General features: G+C 36.6%; 1 protein-coding gene across 1 annotated transcript in view; it reads right to left on the bottom strand.

Moving 5' to 3' along the window:
* The window catches only part of LOC141699764 (uncharacterized), a 56,807-nt gene extending 30,516 nt beyond the window's left edge, over window positions 1-26,291 (bottom strand). The window contains exon 1 of the mRNA XM_074503605.1: window positions 25,672-26,291. Within this exon, the coding sequence (XP_074359706.1) occupies window positions 25,672-26,291 (620 nt within the window). The remainder of the gene's footprint in view (window positions 1-25,671) is intronic.
* Between the last annotated feature and the right edge of the window lie 636 nt (window positions 26,292-26,927).

The raw sequence follows: 26,927 nt of genomic DNA, 5'->3' as shown, positions 1-26,927 counted from the left end.
GGTTTCAAAAATTCCAAAAATTGGGGTTATTACAGCATCCACTCTTTCTTGAATTGGTCTGATAAACCTCTTCTTGTCTAGTTTGAGCATCATGTGTAGCTTATCAGCTATTTCCTGAAGTTTATCAACCTTTGCATGAGTCTTGGAGTGTAGACCTTGAAGAGTTTTAGTAATGAGAGCAGTGACTTTAAGTTGTGTTTTGAAGTTAGAATTTATCAGCAACTCATCAGCTTTTGTAACATGATCTGTCAGAACAGTTGGGTTGGGAATGAAGTCAGGTTCATTCCACTTCTTTGTCCATTCAACTCCTCTGCAAGTGTCCTCCCAAGGAACAGGAGCATCTTCTTCATCAAATTTAAACAGTGTCTCCTTGCCAAGAATTGGAGCATTGACTGGAGCACTTGCTGGAGCACTGTTTCCAGAATTTGATAAAATCTCATCATTTTTTGATAACACCAGAGTGTGTGTAACTGAAGGAGATTCTGGAGCAACTTCATCTTTTTCCAAATTCTGATCTTCAGGTTCAAAATCCAGAAATTGTGTAGTAGGAATTTCAGCATTTAGTATTGGAGAAATAGGTGGAGTTGACTCTTTTGCTGGTGGTGCTTTCAGATACAAAACAGTTGGAATATTCAACCTGTGAATGTCAATTTCAGGACTTAATTCTGAATCTTCAACTGAGGCAGTTTCTTTTAATGGAGGGTGAGGTGGAGAAATCACATATTCTTGTACAGGTTCTGATCTGTGGACTTCATGAATTTTAGATTCCTGAATCAGAACTTCTTCAGCTGCTGGCAGGGCTTCAACTACAATAGGTTCTGATGAGATCAGAGATTCCTGATCCCCTTCCTCAGCATCTTCAGTATCCTCAGATTGAGTTTTTGCAATATGCACACCTGCTCTAGTCTTCCTTGATTTTGATTTTCTAGATGGAGGGGTGACATGATCTGTATCAGAATGTGAAGACCTCTTTCTTTTTTGAATGCCAAAAGCTTCAGCTGCTTTCTCCTTCGGAAGATTTGACTCTTCAGCTTCTAATGTCATAGGTTCTGATGCGGGAACCTGGACTTGTTCATCCTCATCAGATTCATCTCTCAGAATCAACTTTCTTCTTCTCCTTGGTGGAGATTTAGGCACAAAGATAGTTCTTTTGGTTTTGGGCCTAGATGGTGTAGCAGATTTCATAATTGGCACTTGTTTAGATGTACCAAAGCGTGGTTTAGATTTGGAATTGAGAGGTGAGGTTCTGATAGTAGGTGCTGATGATTGTGGTTGAGAGGATTGTACTGGTTAAGTATTGGAAGGCTGGGTTAGTGGAGGTTGAGAAGTATTAGGTTGTTTAGGTGCAACATCAGGATATATGGTTGTGTATGTGTGAGGATCAGAATTTACTAAGAATTGTTTGACAGATTGGGGAATTTGGAGGGGTCTTAGTATAACCTTCTTGTAATCAGCAGATAATAAGTCTGTGAAAGCCCTTTTGTGAAGTTTAAAGGGTTCAATTAACTCACTAAAGGTTTGAGGTGCATCAGGATAACAGAAACTATATATAAGCTGACAGAATCTAGCAAAATATACTATGTTGCTATCTTCTTTCATCCTATCACCTATAAACCCTAGCACAACACTAGCATAATCAAAATGAGTTTGATTAAGAAGAGCATACCCGATTTGCCGATTCATGATTGGAATAGCATCAAAATTGGAGCATTTGTTGGCAAAGGCTTTGGCAATATAATCGAAAAAGAAGCTCCACTCCCTCCTGATGTAGGGCCTCTTCAGTTGTCCCAGCTTGGACAAAGACTTCTCATAGCCAAGATTTGCCATCATGTTTTGAAGAACTGGCTCCCCAACTTGTGAATTGTAAGTACAGTTTTCCGGCAAATGCAATGCTTGTCGAGCAGTTGACAAGGTTACCAAGTGCTCATCTTCCCCTGTTGTAAAAATGATGCTTGAGGACCCACTTTCACCACCATTATCATAGACTCCAGACCTCCAAACTCCAGAATTTTCTTTCCTGAGAGAGCCTGTGGTTGGGTCAGAGCATACCCAATTTCACTTCGAGCGAGAAAATCTTGAATGAAGTGAAGTTCTGAAGGAGCCTCGTCCTTGTTGAGAATAGCCATATAGTTGTTGGGGACAAACTTGGCTCCATCATAGATAAGATCCTTAGGTGCCATTTCTGTGAAAATTAAGTAAAAAGTTGTGTGTGTGTGTGTGTGTGTATAAAGTGTTTGTTAAAATGCCTGTGAGAAAATAGCTTCAGAGAATAATAGAGAGTGAGAGTGAATAAGAGAGATTAGAAAAGAGTAAAAGTAGGTAAAAGATTGTAAAAAATTTTAACTCTAATATTTATACTCTCCACGTGACAACGGCTATATTTGTGAAGCAGAACAGACATTTTACACCTGGCAGTATGTAAACAGTCAAAACATTATTAGTGGGCACGGTATACGTGCAGTAATTATTGCTCACATGCGGTTACCAAAACAAACACGCAACCCATTAACCAAATGATTATCACTGTTTTTATCTCACTTAATTATTTTCTGAAAAAAATGATCGTTACAGTAAAAAATAATAATAAATCAACCAATTAAAATGTGGCGCGTAAGCATCAGAGTTTGCATCAGAACTTGACTATTATCAGAATTTAACGGTCCTTTGAACAAGGCTTCTGTACTCAAAAAGTGAATGACTGTTTATGTGTTTCTTCACACAAATATTAACTGGTTTCTTCTGAGTTTAATCATCAGAACATAATCAGAACTTGTCCTCAGAATTTATGCAAATAATACTTAACTGTTTATCAGAAATAACTTAATCACCATTGTAATTTTCATCATTCATATGAGTGATAGTCTGTGTATGTGCAAATGATTAGATAAAGATTAAAGTCTGATAAACTTCAGAATATCTTAAAAATAAGGCATAACTAAGAAAAATGATTAAAATCTGTCTTGAATTGTGAAGTCTATTGTAGAATAAAGTTATGCAAGAATCCCCCTCAACTGTTTGTGCTCATTTTATGCATCTTTTAGAATATTTTTTTTCACGGTGGCTTCTCAGTGTAAATGAGTCACAAATGTTATCAGAATTTATGCTATTATCAGAATATTTCTCCAGTAATCAGATAATGTGAAAAGTCACCAAGAAAAATTAATTTGCTTTTCTAATGCATATAACTTAATACCAACAATGCACTTGGATCTTCCCTTTCACATAAATTACTCTAGATCTCAAAGGAGTACCTGATTTCAAATTATTATTTTTTAGATAAGTGAGGCTTATCAAGCATGTAGTTCATCCTTAAGATTTACTGACATTAGAATTTGACAGATAAGAAGCAATAATCTAGTTTGTGACTTAGTAATAAGATACAGGAAATAAATTTGACTAAGATCAAAATCAGAATTTGCTTGTGTTAGTGATTTCCACATAAATAACTAATTCAAACATGGGATACATAGTTTGTTAAAGACTACTAAGTCAGCATCTAACAAAATAATCCTCATTGGATTGAATAGTCACAGAACATTCTAAACACTTTCAGAGTTTATAAAATCACATCAGATAATAAGTAGTGTTTAATATATTACAATTTAAGCACAGATTATATTGAGATAAGAAAATCTGTAAACACTGATCATAAAGTCTGATGTATGAGAACAAAAACTAAACAGATTTTGAAAAAGAACCTGAAACCATTCCAAGTTCATTTATCAGTCTTGTAAAAGTAGCTTCACGTAATGAGTTTGTGAAGATATCTGCTAGTTGTTGATTTGTTGGAATAAAATGCAATTCCATTGTACCTTCCATCACATGTTCCCTTATGAAATGATACCTAATGCTGATGTGCTTTGTCATTGAGTGTTGAACTGGATTTCCTGTCATAGCAATAGCACTTTGATTATCACAATAAATAGGTATTTTAGAAAATTCTAACCCATAGTCCAGTAACTGATTCTTCATCCAAAGAATCTGTGCACAACAGCTTCCTGCAGCAATATATTCTGCTTCTGCAGTTGATGTGGAAATTGATTTCTGTTTCTTGCTAAACCAAAAACCCAATCTGCCTCCAAGAAATTGGCAGCTTCCACTAGTGTTTTTCCTATCTATTTTGCATCCTGCAAAATCTGCATCTGAGTAACCTATTAGCTTAAAATCTGATTCCCTAGGATACCACAATCCTAGATCAGTTATACTCTTGAGGTACTTGAAAATTCTTTTCATAGCTATTAGATGAGGTTCTCTTGGATCAGCCTGAAATCTTGCACAAAGACAGGTAGCATACATGATATCTGGTCTACTTGTAGTTATATAGAGTAAAGAGTAAATCATACCTCTGTAGTTAGTAATATCTACTAATGCTCCAGTATCTTTATCTAACTTGGTGGCAGTGGCCATGGGAGTTGATCCAGTAGAACTGTCTTGCATTCCAAATTTCTTGAGTAGATTTCTGGTATACTTGGATTGATTGATAAAAGTACCTTCTTCATTATTTTTTACTTGAAGTCCCAGAAAATAACTCAACTCTTCCATCATACTCATTTGATATCTTGACTGCATTAACTTGGAAAATCTTCCACAAAGTTTTATATTTATAGAGCCAAAGATGATATCATCAACATATATCTGTACCAAAAGTAAGTTGTTGTGAATATGTTGTACACTTGATGATTACCTAAACAAAACATCTAAGTAGATTTTACTTAGTGAAATAATGTAGCACTCGACGGATAAGAATTATAGTCTCGACGGATAACTCATTTTAGTCCCGACGGATGAGTAACTTATTATCCATCGAGTTGAGTAGCTTATGTAATAATAAGTTTGTAGCACAGTGTTGTATGCACCTTTGTATAGAATCTGTAGTAGCATATAAGTCATGTTGACTTTAACTAGATATGCAGAATAGGTTGATTAACTGTACATAAGCAATGTCTTGTAATTCTGTATAAGTGAAATGAAGTCAAGTGCCAAAATAGCTACCAACGGATGATTAACAAAGTTTCGACGGATGATCAAATGACTATCAACGGATGTTTAAAATAGCAGTCGACGGATGATCAAGTAAGTCATCGACGGATGATCTGAAAGTCGACGGATGATCATATCAAGATTCAAACATCAGTTGAACAGTGAAAGCTGACACACAGCCGTCGAGTTGGATACAAACACACTGTGGAAGCCCATTAACTGGGTAATAGAGGACGAAAAGCAGCAAAGATCAAGACTGTTAGATTTTATATTTATTCAGTTCTTTTGACTTTGTAATCTTGGTAATATATAAACCAAGAGAGTAGCAAATAGAAAAACAACTAAGAGAGCTAAGAAACAAACACAGAGAAATCTTTGTAAGAACTATCTTTAGCATTTCCTGTGTTCTTAGTAGTTCTATTTTGTATAAGCAGCTGTGAGCATTTCTGCACACAGAGTCCTCTCGATATATTAAATATATCTCTGGTGGAATTGTTTAAATCCACCAGAAAGTTTTTAAAGACTCTTGTTTTTAATTACTCTTGTTTTGATTCAATAAAGTTTATATTCCGCATTGTGCTAATCAAAACAAATATATCTATAATCGAGTTGAACATTTTTATCTCAAGAAAAAGTTCAAGAATTCCATTCAACCCCCCTTATGTAATTCTTGCTATATTGTTAAGGGACTAACAATTGGTATCAGAGCAAGCTCTTAATCTACAAAGAGTTTAAAGATCAAAACAATACAGCAAGATGAACAAGAAAGATGTTGGAGTCAAGATTCCTTTTCTTGATAAAGATAATTACCATCATTGGAAGGTAAAGATGCATCTTCATATGCTTTCTCAAGATGAGGCCTATGTGGACTGCATAGAAAGAGGCCCTCATGTTCCAGTGAGAGCTGCAACAGGAAATGAACCATCTGTTCCAAAGCCAAGGCATGAATGGTCTGAACCTGATCTTGAACAAGTCAGGAAAGATAAAAAGGCCATGAACATTATGTTCAATGGTGTTGATGCGGATATGTTTGATAACATCATCAACTGCAAGACTTCCAAGGAAGTTTGGGACACAATACAGATAATCTGTGATGGTACCGAGCAAGTAAGAGAAAATAAAATGCAGCTCCTGATTCAGCAATATGAGCATTTTCACAATGAAGAAAGTGAGTCACTCACTGACATTTTTAGTAGATTCCAAAAGCTACTAAATGCTCTTAAATTGCATGGAAGAGTCTATCAGACTAAAGACTCCAATCTGAAATTTCTCAGATATCTTCCAAAGGAATGGAAACCAATGACAGTCTCATTGAGAAACTCTCAAGATTATAAGGAGTTTACTTTGGAGAGACTGTATGGCATTCTGAAGACCTATGAGCTTGAAATAGAGCAGGATGAAAGAATGGAGAGAGGAAAGAAGAAAGGAGGATCCATTTCACTAGTGGCTGAACTGGAAAAGGAGAATGAAGTGAAGATGGAAGCTGTGAAATCAACTTCAAAGGCGTGTGAAAGCAAGGGTAAAGGGCTAGCTGCAGAAAGTGAAGATTCTTTGAGTCAAGATGACATGGAGGACATTGATGAGCACCTAGCATTCCTTTCAAGAAGATTTGCCAAGCTCAAGTTGAAGAAGAACTTTGGAGCTGCCAAGCCAAATAGAAACATGGTGGATAAATCAAAATTCAAGTTTTTCAAATGTGGCTTGGCAGGGCATTTTGCAAATGAGTGTAGAAAGTCAGATTCCAGTAAGAAAAGATTTGAGTCTGTGGATTATAAGCAAAAATACTTTGATCTACTCAAACAGAAGGAAAGGGCTTTTATTACACAAGAGAATGACTGGGCAGCTGATGGTTTGGATGAAGATGAGGATGTCAGCTATGTCAATCTAGCCCTTATGGCCAAATCTGATGAAACAGAGACAAGTTCCTCAAGCAATCAGGTAATTACTACAAACCTTGCACATTTATCTAAAGTTGAGTGTAATGATGCAATAAATGACATGTCTACAGAATTGTATCATTTGCGTGTTACACTTAAGTCCCTCACTAAAGAAAATGCTAAAATCAAAGAAAACAACTTGTTTTTGAGTGAGAGGAATAATGTGCTTGAGTCTCAGTTTGTTGAGTTTGAGAAACTAAAAATTGAGTGTAGAATTGCTAAGGAGGAATTAACTGAGTCCTTGAAAAAGGAAGAAATTTTAAAGAAGCAGCTCGATCGTGAACAGGAGGTGATTAAAGCATGGAAAACATCCAGAGATGTTCATGCTCAAATCACCAAGGTTCAAGGAATTGAGTCCTTTTGTGATGAAGCCTGGAAAAAGAATAAGGAGAAACTAGAACCTATTTTGGTAGATGGATTGCTGACAGATGTCTCGACGGATGATGAGGACTATTCGTCGGATAACAAAATTTGTTATCCGTCGAATGATAAAAATCCTCATCCGTCGGCTGTGAGCAAACTCATTAGCAAAGCCAAATTAACCAAGCTAAATGAAAAAGTATGGGTCTGTTTCCAAGAACTTTGTTTCAGGGGAGTCAAGTCAAGCCAAGAAAGGGAAGAAGGCTAATGTTGGTCACATGACTGTCAAACAGTTGAGTGACAGACTTGAGAAGATAGAGGTAAAAATAGAAACTAAAAGGAAAAACAATAGGAATGGTAAATTAGGGATTAACAAACATAATAACTACACACCTGACAAATATGCTCCTAGAAAAATCTGTGTCAAATGTGGTAGTGTAAATCATTTGTCTGTTAATTGCAAATCTGCCATGCCTACTCCCATGTCTGTTCGGCCTCAATTCTCTAACATGAATGCCATGCCTCCTATGCCTGTTAATGTTATGCCTACACAGAACATGAATGCACAGTTTGCTAATATGCCATTTGCACCTAATCCATATTATGTTGCATACAATATGCCTCAAATGTCATTTAGCATGCCTTACTGGAATAACATGTTTGCACCAAGCATGCCATTTCCTGTTAGTCATAACATGCATAATAATTCTTTTGCATCTAGTGGTTTCAAAGGCCCAACCCAAATGACTAAGGAAGAATCTGAAATTCCTAAGTCAAATGAGTTAAGACCTAAGAAACAGAAGAAGAAAGCTAACAAGGCAGGACCCAAGGAAACTTGGGTACCAAAATCAACTTGATTTGATTTTGATGTGTGCAGGGAAACAGAAGGAATCTTTGGTACTTGGATAGTGGTTGTTTAAGACACATGACTGGTGATTCTACCCTGCTCACAGAGTTTGAAGAGAGAGCTGGCCCAAGTATCACTTTTGGAGATGACAGCAAAGGTTATACTGTGGGATATGGCTTGATTTCAAAGGACAATGTCATCATTGAAGAGGTTGCCTTAGTGGATGGTCTCAAACACAATCTGTTGAGTATCAGCCAACTTTGTGATAAAGGCAACTCAGTAACCTTCAACAAAGAAACCTGTGTTGTGATTAATAATCAAAACAACAAAGTGGTTCTCACTTGTGTGAGAAGAGGAAATGTGTATCTAGCTGACTTAAACTCAACTAAAGCAGAATCTGTAACTTGTCTTCTCAGTAAAGCAAGTCAAGATGAAAGTTGTCTATGGCACAAGAAGCTATCCCATTTGAACTTCAAGACCATGAATGAGCTGGTAAAGAAAGAGCTAGTTAGAGGCATTCCTCTGGTGGAGTTTACAAAGGATGGACTGTGTGATGCCTGCCAAAAAGGGAAGCAAATTAAAGCATCATTCAGGAAGAAACTTGATTCAGCAATTGAAGAACCTCTGCAACTACTTCACATGGATTTGTTTGGACCAGTCAATGTATTGTCAATCTCAAAGAAAAGATTTTGCCTAGTAATTGTAGATGATTTCTCAAAGTTCTCTTGGACCTATTTCCTAAAGTCCAAAGATGAAGCTAGTGAAATCATCATCAATCACATAAGGCAAGTTAACAATCATCCTGATTTCAAAGTTAGAAGAATCAGGAGTGACAATGGAACTGAGTTCAAGAACTATGTCATGAGAGCATTCTGTGAGGAAAATGGGATCTTGCATGAGTTTTCAGCAGCAAGGACTCCACAACAGAATGGAGTAGTGGAAAGAAAGAATAGATCTCTTATTGAAGCTGCAAGGACAATGCTTGAAGAATCAAAATTACCAACATATTTCTGGGCTGAAGCTGTCAACACTGCATGCTACACTCAGAACATCTCTCTGATTAATCAAGCAAAATGCAAGACACCTTATCAATTGTTCAAAAACAAGAAGCCAACTCTTAACTTTCTTCATGTCTTTGGCTGTAAATGCTATATTCTGAGAAATCAAACTGATCAAAATGGGAAGTTTGATGCTAAAGCAGATGAAGGATTTTTTGTTGGATATGCTGATGGTAAAGCATATAGAGTCTACAATCTAAGAACCAACATTGTTGTTGAATCTATACATGTTGTGTTTGATGATAAAAAGATTGAAGGACTAAAAGATGGAGATTACCATGAGAGCCTCAAATTCGACAATGTTGAGATGGTCAGTGATGAAAGTGATGATGAGAGTGATCAAGAAACAGTGTCTAAGGATAATGCAGACAAATTTACTACAAATGAAGCACAAAACTCAACATCCGTCGAGATACAAAATGCTTCATCCGTCGGAAGGCAATCTATATTATCCGTCGGAAAACAACCTGCCTCATCCGTCGGTACTCAAAATTCACCATCCGTCGGGTTATCAAAAGGAGCAGGAAGTCAAGGCAGATCACCCATAGAAAGCACCCCAATCTCAAATCAAAGATCCACAAACTCAGGGGGAGTTTCTAGCAATCAAAACTCAATCACACATCAAGACAACATTGAGGTCTCTTCATCTAGGGCTAATCTACCTCAACCAAGAAAATGGACAAAAGATCACCCCTTTGAACTGATTATTGGTGATGTTTCTTCCAGAGTTCAAACCAAGAGAGCAACTCAAGAAGAATGTCTATACAGCAGCTTCCTGTCTAAGGAAGAACCAAAGAAGGTAGAAGAAGCCTTATTAGATCCTGATTGGATTTTAGCTATGCAAGAGGAGCTAAACCAATTTGAAAGGAATAAAGTATGGAAGCTGGTACCCAAGCCTAAAGGAAAGAATCCAATAGACACCAAATGGGTATTCAGAAACAAGATGGATGAAAATGGCATAGTAGTAAGGAACAAAGCAAGATTGGTTGCTAAAGGCTATTGTCAGCAAAAAGGGATAGATTTTGATGAAACATTTGCTCCTGTTGCAAGACTTGAAGCCATCAGAATCTTCTTAGCCTATGCAGCCCATGCCAATTTCAAGGTCCATCAAATGGATGTCAAAAGTGCCTTTCTGAATGGAGATTTGGAGGAAGAAGTGTATGTAAGTCAACCTCCTGGCTTTGAAGATCCAAATTTCCCAGAGTATGTCTATTATCTACTGAAAGCACTTTATGGACTGAAGCAAGCACCTAGAGCCTGGTATGACACTTTATCAAAGTTCCTTTTGGAAAATCACTTCACAAGAGGTACTGTAGATAAAACTTTATTTTTCAGAAATGTGAATGGCTCTAGCATACTTGTTCAAATTTATGTAGATGATATTATTTTTGGCTCTACAGATGAGAAACTTTGTAAAAAGTTTGCCAAACTGATGCAAAGCAAGTATGAAATGAGTATGATGGGAGAACTAACTTACTTTCTTGGTTTACAAGTTAAGCAAGTTAGTGATGGAATATTCATTAGTCAAACTAAATATATTTTTGATCTTTTAAAGAAGTTTGATCTAATGGATTGCACATCTGCAAAAACTTCCATGGCCACTGCAACTAAGCTTGAACTAAACACTACTGAAAAGTCTGTGGATATTTCAAGTTATAGAGGCATGGTTGACTCACTTCTGTACTTAACAGCCAGTAGGCCAGATATAATGTTTGCTACATGTTTGTGTGCTAGATTTCAGGCTGATCCTAGAGAGTCTCATTTGATAGCTATTAAAAGAATTTTCAGATATCTCAAAGGAACACCAAACCTTGGCATTTGGTATCCTAGAGATTTTGGTTTTGATCTAACTGGTTATTCAGATGCAGATTATGCAGGTTGCAGAATTGATAGAAAAAGCACAACAGGAACATGTCAATTTTTAGGAGACAAGCTTGTGTCCTGGTTCAGTAAAAAGCAAAATTCAGTTTCTACTTCTACAGCTGAAGCTGAATATATTGCTGCTGGCAGTTGCTGTGCACAGATTTTATGGATGAAAAATCAATTGCTAGACTATGGTTTGCAAGTTGAAAGGATTCCTATTTTCTGTGACAACACAAGTGCAATTGCCATCACTGAAAATCCAGTGCAACATTCAAGGACAAAGCATATAGACATCAAGTACCATTTCATAAGGGAACATGTAATGAATGGTACTGTAGAGTTACATTTTGTTCCAAGTGAGAAGCAACTTGTAGATATATTTACCAAGCCACTGGATGAATCCACCTTTTCTAGGTTGGTAAGTGAGTTAGGTATGCTTAATTACTCTTGAATTTATCTGAATTATTCTTGCAAGTTGAAAAGAAGCCAGAAATTTAGTTGATTTTTAGTCTTGGATGAAATTTTGGCTAAGTCAAAATTTGTATCTCGACGGATGACCATTATCCATCGGGTTGAGTCATCCGTCGATATACAAATTGTAAATAAAAATCAATTACTTTTCTGGAATATTTTAAAGCTCGACGGATAACATCTTATCCTCATCCGTCGAAGTGTCTAAATCTGAACCGTTAATTCCCTGAACATTATCCATCGAGTATACTTACAGTTTATAAGCATTACACGACGGATAATGGGTGGAATTTTTAAAGTTTATTTTAAAACGGTCATTTTAGGCAATTTCTATTGGGTAATTTACTTCTCTTTATTATTTTTATCCGTTGATTTTGAGCAAAGTATAAAAGCCTATTTCATTCTAATCATTTTCTTTTATCATTCTCAAATTCAACTGTGTTATTTCATTCTCTCTCAAGCTTTTCTTCTCTAACAATGGCACCTGTAGTAAAGATCATGTCACAGACTGGGTTCATCTATGAGAAGAACAACTTCACTGTCTTGGTCAATAAGGGGATTCAGCAATCTGAAGACTATCATAAGATAATGGACTTCGTGAAGAACTGCAAGTTAAGTTTTGCTATGCTGGAATCACCCACAATCTATTGTGAAGTTGTTGAGGAAATATGGACAACAGCAATCTACAACTCTACTGACAAAACCATCACTCTGACCATCAAAGGTAATGATTTCTGTATCAATAGTGATGTAATAAAAGCATATTTTAAGATTCCTGATGATAATGTAACTGCACCACACACTGACACTGATATTGTCAATATGCTCAATTCCATTCATTATGCACTTCCTACTGCAAAACTAAGTGAAATTAGAAGACTAGGTCTTAGGAAGGAATGGAGTTACTTGTGTGATGTAGTAACTAAAGTCTTTTCTGGAAAAATCAGTAATTTTGATTCTGTGAACATTTCCATGCTTAACATGCTATACATGCTAGTTACAGACAAATATTATAATTTCAGTGACCTTGTTGTGTATGAGTTAGGTTTTAAACTAGGTGACTTAGCCAAAAGAGGAAAGAATATTTACTATGCTAGATTTTTTATGCTTTTGGCTAACCATCTTTGTCAAGAGATTGAACTTGAGAACCCAAACAACAAATTAGCTTGTTGGGTTCAAGAGAGAAGAATCATTGCAGACTTGAACAGAGCCAACCATCACAAGGATGTGCCAATGTTCTATTTTCCTGTAATGCTGACACCTCAGGTAAGTGAGGTAAGTTCATCCATACCCTCAACTATTCCAATCTCTTCTATTTCTTTGACTTCAGGCATAGCTATGGCAACTGTGAAAATGACCAAACAGTTGCCTACCAAAGCTGCCAAAACAACTACAATTCCCAAATCCAAATCAAAGAAAACCCCCTCTGGTATCTCTCAAAAGGTACTAGTTGAAAAATCTACCAAAGCCAAAGAGGGAAGTGTGAAGGAGGGTAAGATAGGTGAGGGAAGGGGTGAACATCAAAGAAACCCCAAGGATAAGGTTGAAGAGATGAGTAAATCCCAGCCTAGCCACACTGCAGTTTCCCAACAAACTGCAGTGCTTAAAAAGGACAGAAGCTCACTTCTAGCTGCATCATCCCAAAAGGATGTGGCTATTGAACAAAGCTCTCATCCAAGAGCACAGGCCAAGAGGGTTAGGGACACAAGCTCACACCAAACTTACACTAGAAAGAAGAAATCCAAAACAACTGGGGATGCACAGGGCACACACTTAGTGCAAGCTGGTGCTAAAGACACAGTCTTTGCACCTTCTCAAATTCAGATTGATGTAGCTCCAATAAATGTGGAGTCACAGCCAAAATCTCTCATTATAGAAGCCACTGAAACACAATACTCACCAACCAACTCACTGGAAGTGGACATGATAAACACTTCAATTCCTGATTCCCCTTCTTTAACTCTGTTGGGGAAGCCAAAATCCAGTACAAGTGAGCATCATCTTTTAGATGATTTGTTTGCTCACTTGCCAATTCTTTCTGATTCTATTGTGACATCTGTGCCTCAAATAACTTCAATCAACACAGAGTCAACAATAGTTTCTCTTCCCACCTCATTCATTTTTACTCTCTCGATGGATATTTGCTCATCCGTCGAGTAGTGATTGTATCCCGACGGATAAGCTTAACAGCAGTTATCCGTCGGATAGCTTTACCACTCACCCGACGGATATCACTTATCCGTCGAGTGTCTCTGCATAACTTCAAAATTCAATAATTTCAAGTGCAGAAGATTTGGTGGTAATACAATCACTCTTAGGACTGAGAGAGGAGAGTGCATTGAGTGAGAGGCTGGGTTGCTCCCAGGCAAAAGGAGAGGAAAAGAGTGAATCTCAGCAATCCATTCATTCAGGATTGGCAAAAGTGAGTGAGAGGAGTCCCACCTTAGTAGGTGAAGGTGAGGGTGTGAGGGTGGGGAGCCAGGGTGAGACCCTGATGTAACAAAAGAGAGAACATGAGAGAAAAGCAGGTACTGGAGAAATAAGGATGGAACCAGCCATTGCTAGTGAGTCAATGATTGTGGATGATGCTGAAAAGGAAAGACAATTTCAGCAACATTACAAAGCTGTAATTGATAACATTTCCTTGGATGCTGACACTTTTACTCACCCTGTTTCAGCCTATCAACTGTTGGCTGCTCAGGGCAATGTGGAGGCAGAGCAGACTTTGCACTTAGTGCACACCACAGAATCTCTTCAAAGAGATAAAGCTGTTGTAAACAGGATGCCTCCTCAAGCTGGAGAGCCATCTGAAGAATTTGGAGTAAATTCTGATGATGATGACTCTAGTTCTTTGAATGGAAGCATGAACTTAGGGGGAGCTGAAGGCCCAAGTTCTGCTTTAAGTTTACCTGAATAGGCATGGGCAAAGGAATTTACACCAGGACAATTTGAGGTGTCTTTGGTAAAACAAGTAACAGCTATTCAGCAAGCCCTTCAGGAAGCTTCAGATGCTGGTACCAAGGCTGTTCTTAAATCTCATCTAGACTCTTTGCATTTAATGAAGATCCAACACTCAAGACAGAATCTCAGTGTGGATGAATTGAAAAAGGAGATAGTTGACTTAAAGACATATAACTCTGAGAAGCTGGATTCAATAATGCTATATGGTACCATGCATGATCTATTACTAAGGTTGAGAAGAGAATCAGATTCTGACAAGAAGATAGCCAAGCTGGAGACCAGAGTTCAGGTTATTGAGAATTCAGTGGCTCTACTTCTTCAAAATCAACAGACTCAGACAAATCTTCTCATACAACTGGCTAAAGCACAAGGCCTAACTCCTCCACTTGATGATAACAAAAAGGGGGAGAGAGAATCAAGTAAGGGGGATAAAAGACCAACTGAGGGGGAGAACAATTTTAGTTCAAATCAGCAAAGTAATTGTACCTTCAACACCAGTTGCAGATGGTATAGATCTTATAAATGCAGCAGCAACAAATTTGAAAGATGCTGATAAAGAAGAGTTGACTCTGATCAACTGGAAAAAGATTGATGAGGAAATACAGAAAAAGTTTCAATTAGTCAAGGAACCAGATCAGTCAGCCATCCATCACTCTCATGTCAAGCCAATCAATGTGAATGAGATGAGCATGAACTATCTGGAGAAAGGACAATCTTCTTGCATCAAGACTATAAAGACTGAGATAATTCTTAAACCAAGGGCAAACTATCCAAAGTCATCTTTGAAGAACCCTACGGATATTGTGTATGAGACACCCAAGCCTGATGAAAAGAAGCTTCTGTCAAGATCTATTCTCCTCTACAAAGATTCAGCTGATTCAGCCTCAAGAAAGAGAATTGCAAAAATATTCAGAAATGGGAAGGAAATTTGTGTGGTAGCTGGACATCCACAATTTGCTCATGCAAAGGAAGAAGAAAAAGCCAGATTGAAGCAGGAAAAGAGGCAAGCTGCTCTAGATGCAAAGAAGTCTAAACAAAAGAAAGAACAGTTTGCTATCTTGACCAAGCTACAGGCTGTGAACTCTTCTCAACAAATTCCCTCTCAACCAACTCAAGCTACTGAATCAAAGAAGAAGATTGAAGAACAGAAGAAATCTCCAAGAAAGAAAGAACTGGCTAAAAGAACAAAAATAAAGTTGGATATTGTTAACAAGGAATTGGAAGATCAATTTCCAATGGAATCCACTAAAGCTGAAACTCAAGCATCAAAGCCCTCTGTGGTATTTGAAGACATAAGGGTGGTGGACCCCTACAGGAACATACATGGAGAGCCTATTATGCCAAAGGATGAGCCAATAGAGTGGGATAAATTACCAATTACTGACTTCAACTTGCCAATTCTCACCAAGCCAAGAAGGACAAAATCAAGGGCAGTCAAGAAAGTGAAGCTGTCACCTCTCAAATCCAAGGCAGTAGTCAAAGCTCAACCCAAGGCAGTAGTCAAAGCTCAACCCAAGATCAACAAGGCAGACTACTTGTACTTGTGTGACATCAAAGAATTCTCAGACCTAAACCTTTATCTGGAGGAGCTGGATGAGGTAAGGGCAATTGATGCATACAGAAACCTACCTGAAAGGTTGGTATTCAAGTACAAAGGAGGAAGGGAGATTCAGTGGCCTCTTCACAGGATACTTCAAGAAAGCCAAGCTGTGTTGATCAAAGTCTATTCATCCTTCAAGAAAAACTTTGGGTTTAATGTAACTGCAAGAAGGTTAGTATTGAAGAAAATTGAAGAGCTAAGGAGTGTTAGAGCCAAAGATGCACTACCCAAAACTCTTAACATCCCATACACAGGGAGAAGAGTGCATCTAAGGCCCTACTGGCTGATGGAATTCATGGATGACAAGGGTGTGAGAAGATTCTTTAGATTAGATGACCAATTGAGTATCTCTAGCAATGAGACTCTCTTGGAAATGCAAGAAATGTTAGATCTCTCAGAATCTGATGAATTAGAATTCCACAGACAGCTCCAGAATCAAAAAGTCTGATGTATGAGAACAAAAACTAAATAGATTTTGAAAAAGAACCTGAAACCATTCCAAGTTCATTTATCAGTCTTGTAAAAGTAGCTTCACATAATGGTTTTGTGAAGATATCTGCTAGTTGTTGATCTGTTGGAATAAAATGCAATTCCACTGTACCTTCCATCACATGTTCCCTTATGAAATGATACCTAATGCTGATGTGCTTTGTCATTGAGTGTTGAACTGGATTTCCTGTCATAGCTATAGCACTTTGATTATCACAATAAATAGGTATTTTAGAAAATTCTAACCCATAGTCCAGTAACTGATTCTTCATCCAAAGAATCTGTGCACAACAGCTTCCTGCAGCAATATATTCTGCTTCTACAGTTGATGTGGAAATTGATTTATGTTTCTTGCTAAACCAAAAAACCAATCTGCCTTCAAGAAATTGGCAGCTTCCACTAGTGCTTTTCCTGTCTATTTTGCATCCTGCAAAATCTGCATCTGAGTAACCTATTAGCTTAAAATTTGATTCCCTAGGATACCACAATCCTAGATCAGTTATACTCTTGAGGTACTTGAAAATTCTTTTCACAGCTATTAGATGAGGTTCTCTTGGATCAGCCTGAAATCTTGCACAAAGACAGGTAGCATACATGATATCTGGTCTACTTGTAGTTATATAGAGTAAAGAGTAAATCATACCTCTGTAGTTAGTAATATCTACTAATGCTCCAGTATCTTTATCTAACTTGGTGGCAGTGGCCATGGGAGTTGATCCAGTAGAACTGTCTTGCATTCCAAATTTCTTGAGTAGATTTCTGGTATACTTGGATTGATTGATAAAAGTACCTTCTTCATTATTTTTTACTTGAAGTCCCAGAAAATAACTCAACTCTTCCATCATACTCATTTGATATCTTGACTGCATTAACTTGGAAAATCTTCCACAAAGTTTTATATTTATAGAGCCAAAGATGATATCATCAACATATATCTGTACCAAAAGTAAGTTGTTGTGAATATGTTGTGCACTTGATGATTACCTAAACAAAACATCTAAGTAGATTTTACTTAGTGAAATAATGTAGCACTCGACGGATAAGAATTATAGTCTCGACGGATAACTCATTTTAGTCCCGACGGATGAATAACTTATTATCCATCGAGTTGAGTAGCTTATGTAATAATAAGTTTGTAGCACAGTGTTGTATGCACCTTTGTATAGAATCTGTAGTAGCATATAAGTCATGTTGACTTTAACTAGATATGCAGAATAGGTTGATTAACTGTACATAAGCAATGTCTTGTAATTCTGTATAAGTGAAATGAAGTCAAGTGCCAAAATAGATACCAACGGATGATTAACAAAGTTTCGACGGATGATCAAATGACTATCAATGGATGTTTAAAATAGCAGTCGACGGATGATCAAGTAAGTCATCGACAGATGATCTGAAAGTCGACGGATGATCATATCAAGATTCAAACATCAGTTGAACAGTGAAAGCTGACACACAGCCATCGAGTTGGATACAAACACACTGTGGAAGCCCATTAACTGGGTAATAGAGGACGAAAAGCAGCAAAGATCAAGACTGTTAGATTTTATATTTATTCAGTTCTTTTGACTTTGTAATCTTGGTAATATATAAACCAAGAGAGTAGCAAATAGAAAAACAACTAAGAGAGCTAAGAAACAAACACAGAGAAATCTTTGTAAGCACTATCTTTAGCATTTCCTGTGTTCTTAGTAGTTCTATTTTGTATAAGCAGCTGTGAGCATTTCTGCACACAGAGTCCTCTCGATATATTAAATATATCTCTGGTGGAATTATTTAAATCCACCAGAAAGTTTTTAAAGACTCTTATTTTTAATTACTCTTGTTTTGATTCATTAAAGTTTATATTCCGTATTGTGCTAATCAAAACAAATATATCTATAATCGAGTTGAACATTTTTATCTCAAGAAAAAGTTCAAGAATTCCATTCAACCCCCCTTCTGTAATTCTTGCTATATTGTTAAGGGACTAACATAAGTCATTTCCATGTTTGATGTGGAATAAAGTCTTGTCAATTGTCCCTCTGTAAAATCCACTTTCCAGAAGGAATTAAGCCAGAGTCTCATACCATGCTCTAGGAGCTTGCTTAAGGCCATAAAGTGCTTTGTCAAGCCTGTAGACATGATTTGGAAATTTTGGATCTACAAAGTCTGGAGGTTGTTCAACATATACCTCTTCTTCCAATTCTCCATTGAGAAAAACACTTTTCACATCCATTTGAAAGACTTTAAACTTCTTGTGAGAAACATAAGCCAAAAAGATTCTTATAGCTTCCAATCTAGCAACTGGAGCAAATGTTTCATCATAGTCAATACCCTCTTGTTGAGAGTAACCTTTAGCAACCAGCCTTGCTTTATTCCTTGTTATTATGCCATCACTGTCATTTTTGTTTCTGAACACCCATTTTGTGCCAATAATGGACCTGTTCTTTGGTCTCGGCACTAGGGTTTAGACTTTATTTCTTTCAAATTCATTTAACTCTTCCTGCATTGATTGTACCCAGTCAGCATCTTGAAGAGCTTTTTCCACTTTCTTTGCTTCAGTCTGAGATAGAAAGGAATGATAGAGACATTCATTTGTTGTTGATGTTCTAGTTCTGACACCTACTTCAGGATCTCCAACTATTAAGTTAGGTGTATGTGATTTAGTCCACTTCCTTGCAGATGGAAGTTGATCTCTAGAACTGGATCCTCCCCCATGATCCATGTTGTTTCCATCAGCATTTTCTGATGTTCCCCCTGAAGTTATGCTCTCTAAGATTTCAGAATTTGAGTTGGATCCTTCAGGAATTGAAGAATTAGAGTTTCCGGAAATGTCATAATTTGGCTCATCAGAACTTGATAAATCAGAACTTGAAGAGCCAGTGACTGGTTCTGATGCTTCTTGAGAGTCTTGAGATGTGGTATGATCATCAGCTTGCTCCCCCTGAACAGGTACAATTTCCTTTGGAGCAGTTACCACAGTTTCAATGACATCGAAAATTTAACCCGTCAGAACTTACAGGATCAGGATTTAGGTCATCAAAATTTACATCTTCATTTTCAAATCTCAGCTGATCATGATCATTGAAATCTTCAAGTCCGTTAATCTTTTTATCATCAAAAGATACATTGATAGATTCCTTGACAACCCTTGTTCTTAAATTGTAGACTCTGAAGGCTTTTATGGAAAGTGGATATCCAACAAAAAATTCTTTATCAGCTTTTAGATCAAATTTTGATAGCTGTTCAGGATGAGTCTTAAGAACAAAACACTTGCATCCAAATACATGAAAGTATTTCAGATTTGGCTTCTTTTTCTTCACCATCTCATATGGTGTTTTTCCATGCTTGTTTATGAGTGTAGCATTCTGTGTAAAATAAGCAGTCTGCACAGCTTCAGCCCAAAAATAGGTTGGTAGCTTTGCTTCATCAAGCATAGTTCATGCAGCTTCAATAAAAGTTATGTTCTTTCTTTCTACAACTCCATTCTGCTGTGGAGTTCCAAGTGCAGAAAATTCCTGCTTTATTCCATGCTCTTTGCAGAACTCTTCCATGATTGAATTCTTGAACTCAATGCTATTATCACTTCTTATTACTTTAACAGAATCTTTGACGAACTTATCCAGCTGTCTGACATGATCAGTTAGAGTAGATGTAGTTTCATTCTTCTTGTGCAAGAAATACACCCAAGTGTATCTTGTGAACTCATCCACTATAACCATAGTATACTTCTTCTTTGTAATAGACATGACATTGACTGGACCAAATAGATCAACATGCAATCAGTGATAAGGCTCAAGAATTGAGGATTCAGTTTTGCTCTTGAATGAAGATTTTTTTTGTTTTGCCTTTTGACATGAGACACAAAGACCATCAAAAGCAAATATTGATTTTGCAGTCCTCTCACAAGATCTTTCTTTACTAGCTCATTTATATTGTTGAAATTTAAATGAGAGAGTCTCTTGTGCCAATTCCAGCTTTCTTCAATTGATGCTCTGCTTAGACAGATTGCAGAACCATCAGAATTTGTTGAAAGTCTGGCTTCATATATGTTACCATGTTTGTAACCTTTCAGAACCACTTTGCCTGTAGAATTACTTACTTCACAGTGTTCTTCAAAGAAATCCACATGATAACCTCTGTCACAGATTTGACTCACACTTAGAAGATTGTGTTTAAATCCTGAGACAAGAGCTACTGATTCAATTATGACATTCCCAAGATTGATATTGCCATATCCCAGAGTCTTTCTCATGTTGCCATCTCCATAAGAAACTCCTGGGCCAGCTTTCTCCACAAATTCTGATAGCAGGGCTTTATTTCCAGTCATATGTCCTGAACATCCACTGTCCAGATGCAGATGTTTTTCCTGTTGCCCTGCAATCACAAAGACTATTATTGATTAGGTTTAAGGACCTAGATATGCTTGGATCCTTTGGCTTTGTTAAGTTTGTTAGCATTTGCAGCAGATTTGGTTTCAGAGTTTATGCTAACATGCTTTTTATCAGACTTTATATCAGACTTTGCATCAGAATTTACATTAGAAAGAATTACACTAACTTTCTTTAAAGAAGGTTTTATTGCATAATAATCATAGTACAAACTATAAAATTCCTTACAAGTATAAATAGAATGCCATAAACTACCCCAATGAAAACAAGGATTTTGTGGTTTAAACCTAACAGACTGACTCTTAACTCCTGATCTAGGAGGTAAAGAGTTTATATCTTTATTTTTCCTGCAAAAAGAAGCAAGATGGTTAGAGTTTCGCATTAGGAACAAGCATATAATTATTACTTTTATTCACACCTTCCTTTCCATTCCTATTTTTCCTAGCTTCCTTTACCTTGTTCACATTTTTAATCTCTTTCAGCTTATACTTAAGCTGCTTCTTTGTCATTAAGCCAATGTTTACCAAAGCTATTTTATCCTGTTTTAATTTTTCAGAAGTTGACTTTTCTTTGACTTCTGTTTTAGAGTCTTTCATCTCTTCAGAATCAGACACAACAGTTTTTGCAACAAATTTAACAGGATTTACCTTGGGCTTAAATGGCAAAGTCCCTTTCTTACTTTTACCATCTTTATAACCTAATCCCTCTTTCCAGTTTCCGCTACTTAAAATATTTTGAGTTGTTTTGCCCGAGTTAGTACAAGTCTTGATGATATCTCTTTCTTTTTCTAATTCAGTTTTTAGATAATCATTTTGTTTAAGAAATTCATTCTTAACATACACAGCATTATCTCTCTCTGTCTGAATAGTGTTCATCTTGACTAACTCTTCTTCAAGATAGCTATTTCTGTTTTTATACTTTAAATTTTCAGATTTTAATCTTTTATTCTCTAAATCTGATCTCTATATCTAATATAAATGTTTTTCAGAAATAATCTCAACTCAGTAATATCCTCTGTATCAAAAGCAAGAGTTGATAGAGGTACCTCTAGTTTAGCAGCATCATAACTGCTATCAGCATTTGCCATTAAGGCATAGTTCACCTCTTCTTCAGATTCTGAAGTGTCTGCCCAGTTTTTCTTCTTTGTGATAAGTGTCTGGCCTTTATCACCTTTTCCTTTCTTGCAATCAGGAGAGATGTGGCCTCTTTCACCACAATTTTAGCATTTGACATTTGAGTTGTCTCCTCTGTCAGACTTTCCTCCTTTGCCTTCAGTCTTTCTGAACCCTTTCTTGTCAGAACTTCCACCTTTCCTGGAAAACTTCTTACCCTTTCTGAATTTCTTGTAGGTTATCTTTGTGATACCCTTCACCATAAGAGCACACAGTTGCATCATCTCTGCATCAATATCCACTTCAGATAAATTTTGAGGTTCTGAATCAACATCATCAGAATCTGATGACTCTGAATCAGACTGTATGATGAGAGCCTTTCCTTTTGCCTTCCTAGAGACAATTGGCTTTTCTTCAGCCTTTAAAGCAACTGTCTTAGACTTCCCTCCATGCCTCTTTTTTCTTTGCTTCATCTCAAGTTCATGAGTTTTGAGCATCCCATAGATTTCATAAAGAGACATATCAACAAGTTCATAGTTGTCTCTTATTGTAGTAGCTTTCAAATCCCACTTTTCAGGAAGAGCTAGTAGGAATTTCATATTTGAATCTTCTGGATCATACTCCTTATCCACTAGTGACAAATCATTCAACAGCTTTGTGAATCTGTCATATATATCGGTTAGTGAATCATCATATTTTGAGTCAAAGTGCTCATACTCCTGTGTGAGTATTGTCTTCCTGTTCTTTTTTATGGCATTGGTTCCTTGACATCTCACTTCCAATGCATCCCAGATTTCTTTTGTAGTCTTGTATCCAATCACCCTGTTTGACATGATATTGTCAAGTGCACTATGAAGTAAGTGTCTTACTTTTGCATCATTTCCTAGTGAAGAGATGTCTTCAGTGGTGAGTTCTCTCTTTTCTTTGGGAATCATCTTATATGGCTCATTCCCAACTGCAATAGAAAGCTTTGTGGGCTTGTGTGGACCATCATAAATTCTGTCTAAATATTCTGGATCCGTGGCTTCCATAAATATGGCCATCTTCACACTCCATACAGGGTACTCAGAGACCCTGAGCATAGAAACCCTGATGATTTCATATCTACTGGTGTTTTGAATGGGTTGAACCTTTACAGGTTCTTGAGGGTCTGGTATTTTTGCTTGATCAGACATGATTGATTATTTGTTTGGATCTTAACTGTTTGTAAGCTTAACAGATTGGCTCTGATACCACTTGATATGCCTCAATGATACTATAGAAGGGGGTTGAATATAGTATCTACAATCAATTCGATTATGAACATAAGTATGTAACAGAAAACAAGTTTATTCAATATATCAAACTATGTTACGGTAGGTTTAATCTACTCTCTCAGTGATGTATGATATCTCTCAGTGATGTAACAATCCAGATCCTCTCCTGTAAATGAGCTGCTTTCCTTATCTGAAGTGTACCCGCACTTAAGTCCTGATATAAGTTCTGACGCCTTAAGTTCTGATAACTTCCTGTCTTCAGTAAGTTCTGATTTCCAGTTAAGTTCTGATACTAAGTTCTGAAACTAAACAAATCAGATTAGACATAACATAACAAATATATCTAACATAGTTGTAGTGTTATAGTAATAAAAAAAGACATAAAAATCCCTTGCTAAACTTGAATGATGGCTAGTTCTAAGTAATGAAGTGTTTAAGATCTATTCTATTACTCAAATTGGGGCTATTAAATCGCATGACTTGTCATGTTGAAACTTGTCTGTCTTTGTTCTTGGTTCATTAGAGAGCGTTTTGTTAAGCTAAGCACATACGCAAACTCTGTACTTGTGTTAACTATGTTGTGATATTGTGTGTGAGCTTGATATGTCTAAACTTGGTGCATGAGTTGAGGGTTCTATCTGACTTGGCATGAACTATTATATTTGAGATCTTTTGTATTGTCAATCATTTAGTTGCATTCATATAGTTGCATATTACATGGGTTAGATGGATTTTGTGGGTACATTCACTATAGGCCCTCACGAGACCTTACATTCACTATAGGCCCTCACGAGACCTTACTCGTCCACTAGGGCTACCTTGGGGTTTAAAGGGCTTGTTGCATATGCCAAATGCAACCGTGATCACCTTACGAAAGTGGTACTAGTTAGTAGTATATTATATTAGTTTGCACGAGGACGTGCAAAATTCTAAGTGTGGGGATATTTGATAGAGTATATATTTATATATATTTAAAGGATTTTATTCTCATATTTATAATATTATATTATTAATTGGATATTATTAATTAGAGTTTATTTTTTTATGACATGAAATAAAGAATTCCCAACTTTAGATGGAATTGGGCTTATTTGGACTTAAATCATAAGGAAATTCGAATTTATTGGGCTGCACGCGCATACATCACTGTTGGGGTCGTAACTTGAGTTCCAGACATCAGAATTGGGCAATCTTACAGTCCATATGAAACTAAAAGAATTATATACAGTTTAGAAGTGGTCCAACATCAAAATTCCAACTGGAGAAGCCCATAATCAGTCCTGAAAGATAGCCTACGAATTTTACATCAGAATCCAATTTATTTTAGGAAATTATTTATATTTTCTTGGAAAGTATTAAAACTCTTTATTATATATTAGGTTTAAGACATATTGTATAGAGAGAACCATAACATATTATATTAGAGAATGGAATAGAGATACTTTGTAATTCTTGAGAGAAGGGATAGAAGCATCTTGAGAGGGAGATTGGAAGAAGGAGTGAAGGGATTCATTCAGATTTCAAAGGAACTTTAAAGTTGTATTCTTTGTGCATCAATTCTTAAACTCATGGTGTGAGTTCTTAATATATATTTTATTTATCTTATCATGAATAGCTAATTCCTTTATCCAAGAGTTGGGTAGTATTCAATTGGCTTAATATATTTGTTTGATTATATTGTGATTTTCTTATTGTTGTTAATCTGTCATTGAGCACTTTATACAATTAGAGGAGTAGCTAACTTCTAATTGAATCTTTAGGAGTTATAATAAATCGGGAGAGGAGTTGTAATTTTATTACATGATATGATAGATACAATTTAAGTATTAGATCGGGAGACTGATATGAGAATTGTGAAACTTATAATCCTTGGTTTTAATAGTCTATAATTGTACTTTGTATGACCATGGGAGTGGCGTTCAATGGATAGTTGTAGGCACTATAATCTACCTTGGGAGAGGATTTTATAAACATTAGAAGGATTGTTTTTAACAAAATAAGGACACAAATTAGACATTCATGATAGCCATTGAAGAACCCTTACTTTTGGATTGTTTTCTCTCAAATATATTATATAATTATAATTATTTATTAGTTTAATTAGTTGATAATCACACACACAAATTATTCTCCACACTTCTGAATTGTAAGAAATAAAAGACTTGGAATTGGTGTTGATATCAGTCCTTCCCTGCGAATGATACTTTAAAAATACACCACAACAACCCACTTAAGTCTCTCGCGCTCAATACAACACCAAGCATCCACAATGTATTGCAAAAATAATCTACCACCTAACAGTAAACTGTGCCCTTCAGAAACCCGATATTGCAATCAGAATGCTTGGAATTCTCTCATGCTCACGTGTTTTCATTGTCATTTCCGACATTAGTGGAACCACGATATTTAATCCCCAACTGAAACCCGTCTTCTCCGTGAGGGAATAACAAAGGGTATTGAAGGGACATGAAGCACGGGTGGAGTTCAGTTATTGGTTGCAAGCCCCTTTGTTTATAGTGCACAAGTATATCCCTACGGTTTGTTAGGTCTTCGTCAACTGCAAGGCCAACAAACTCATAATCATTCACACCAAGAAGGTTGACAAAGCGGCCATCACTGGTACTCCTTTCCAGTAGCCTTAGCCGAACATGTATTTGTTGATCTATATGATACCTTTCCCTTATCTGCTTAAATATTTCTACAAGAACGTTATCTCGAGTAAGCATCTGTAATAGCAAATTGAAAATATCTGGATCAAGTTTATCCCCAGTGCGGGGGAAGTTTAAGCGGTGATTGATTGCTTCCTGGCCATCATACATGTAGAATTGTGCAAATTTGGGTGCGAAACCATCTAGAGGCAGTAAAGAACCAATATTGTGATATACATCATTATTAACGCGAAACACATAGGGCCCTAAACAATTATTTATAATATCATCAACATTCCCACCAAAAGTGCAGAGAGCAAAAATAATGTTGTACATCCGACTATTTTTTTTGAAACTTCAATTCTCTCCGACCAGTTCCAGTTAGCAATTGTGCTAGCTCGGGGTGGGGGGTTCTTTTAAAAGTGGCAGTTGAACCTTCCCATTTGCACAATATATGAAGTATGCCTTGGGCTCAGGGCCAACATGTCGGCATGTGAACTCTGCTGCCCATACAAGAGCCCCACAGTATCCACATACCTGATCCTGAGGCCCGATGTCCAAAACTATATTGGAAGTTGCTACAAGCAGAATACACGTAACGGTAGGGTTGTTTTATCTTATAGACAAGAAAATGAATAAAAAAATAGGTGCATATAAAAGGCTCATGCACTCACCAAAATCTGACTTCTTCTTGTCAATGTAGGTACGCCTACGTGGGGACTCCATGACAGAGACTACAAGAAGGCAAATAAATTACATACAACCAAATAATAAGACAAACATAGACTTACCTTTATTGATGTGGAACATATTAGCATTGTTCAACAAGATAAACTGATTATGTCCCATTTGGAGAACTATATATATATATATATATATATATATATACTAGCTTAAAACTCATGCGATGCACGGATGAACAAATCTTTTTTAATATTATATAACTTTTTTAATATTTATTTTGAATTGAAT

Source organism: Apium graveolens, chromosome 2, assembly GCF_009905375.1.
Source record: "Apium graveolens cultivar Ventura chromosome 2, ASM990537v1, whole genome shotgun sequence".
Taxonomy (NCBI): domain Eukaryota; kingdom Viridiplantae; phylum Streptophyta; class Magnoliopsida; order Apiales; family Apiaceae; genus Apium; species Apium graveolens.
The sequence above is the reverse complement of the archived record's forward strand: the minus strand, read 5'-3'. Positions and strand labels throughout refer to the sequence as shown.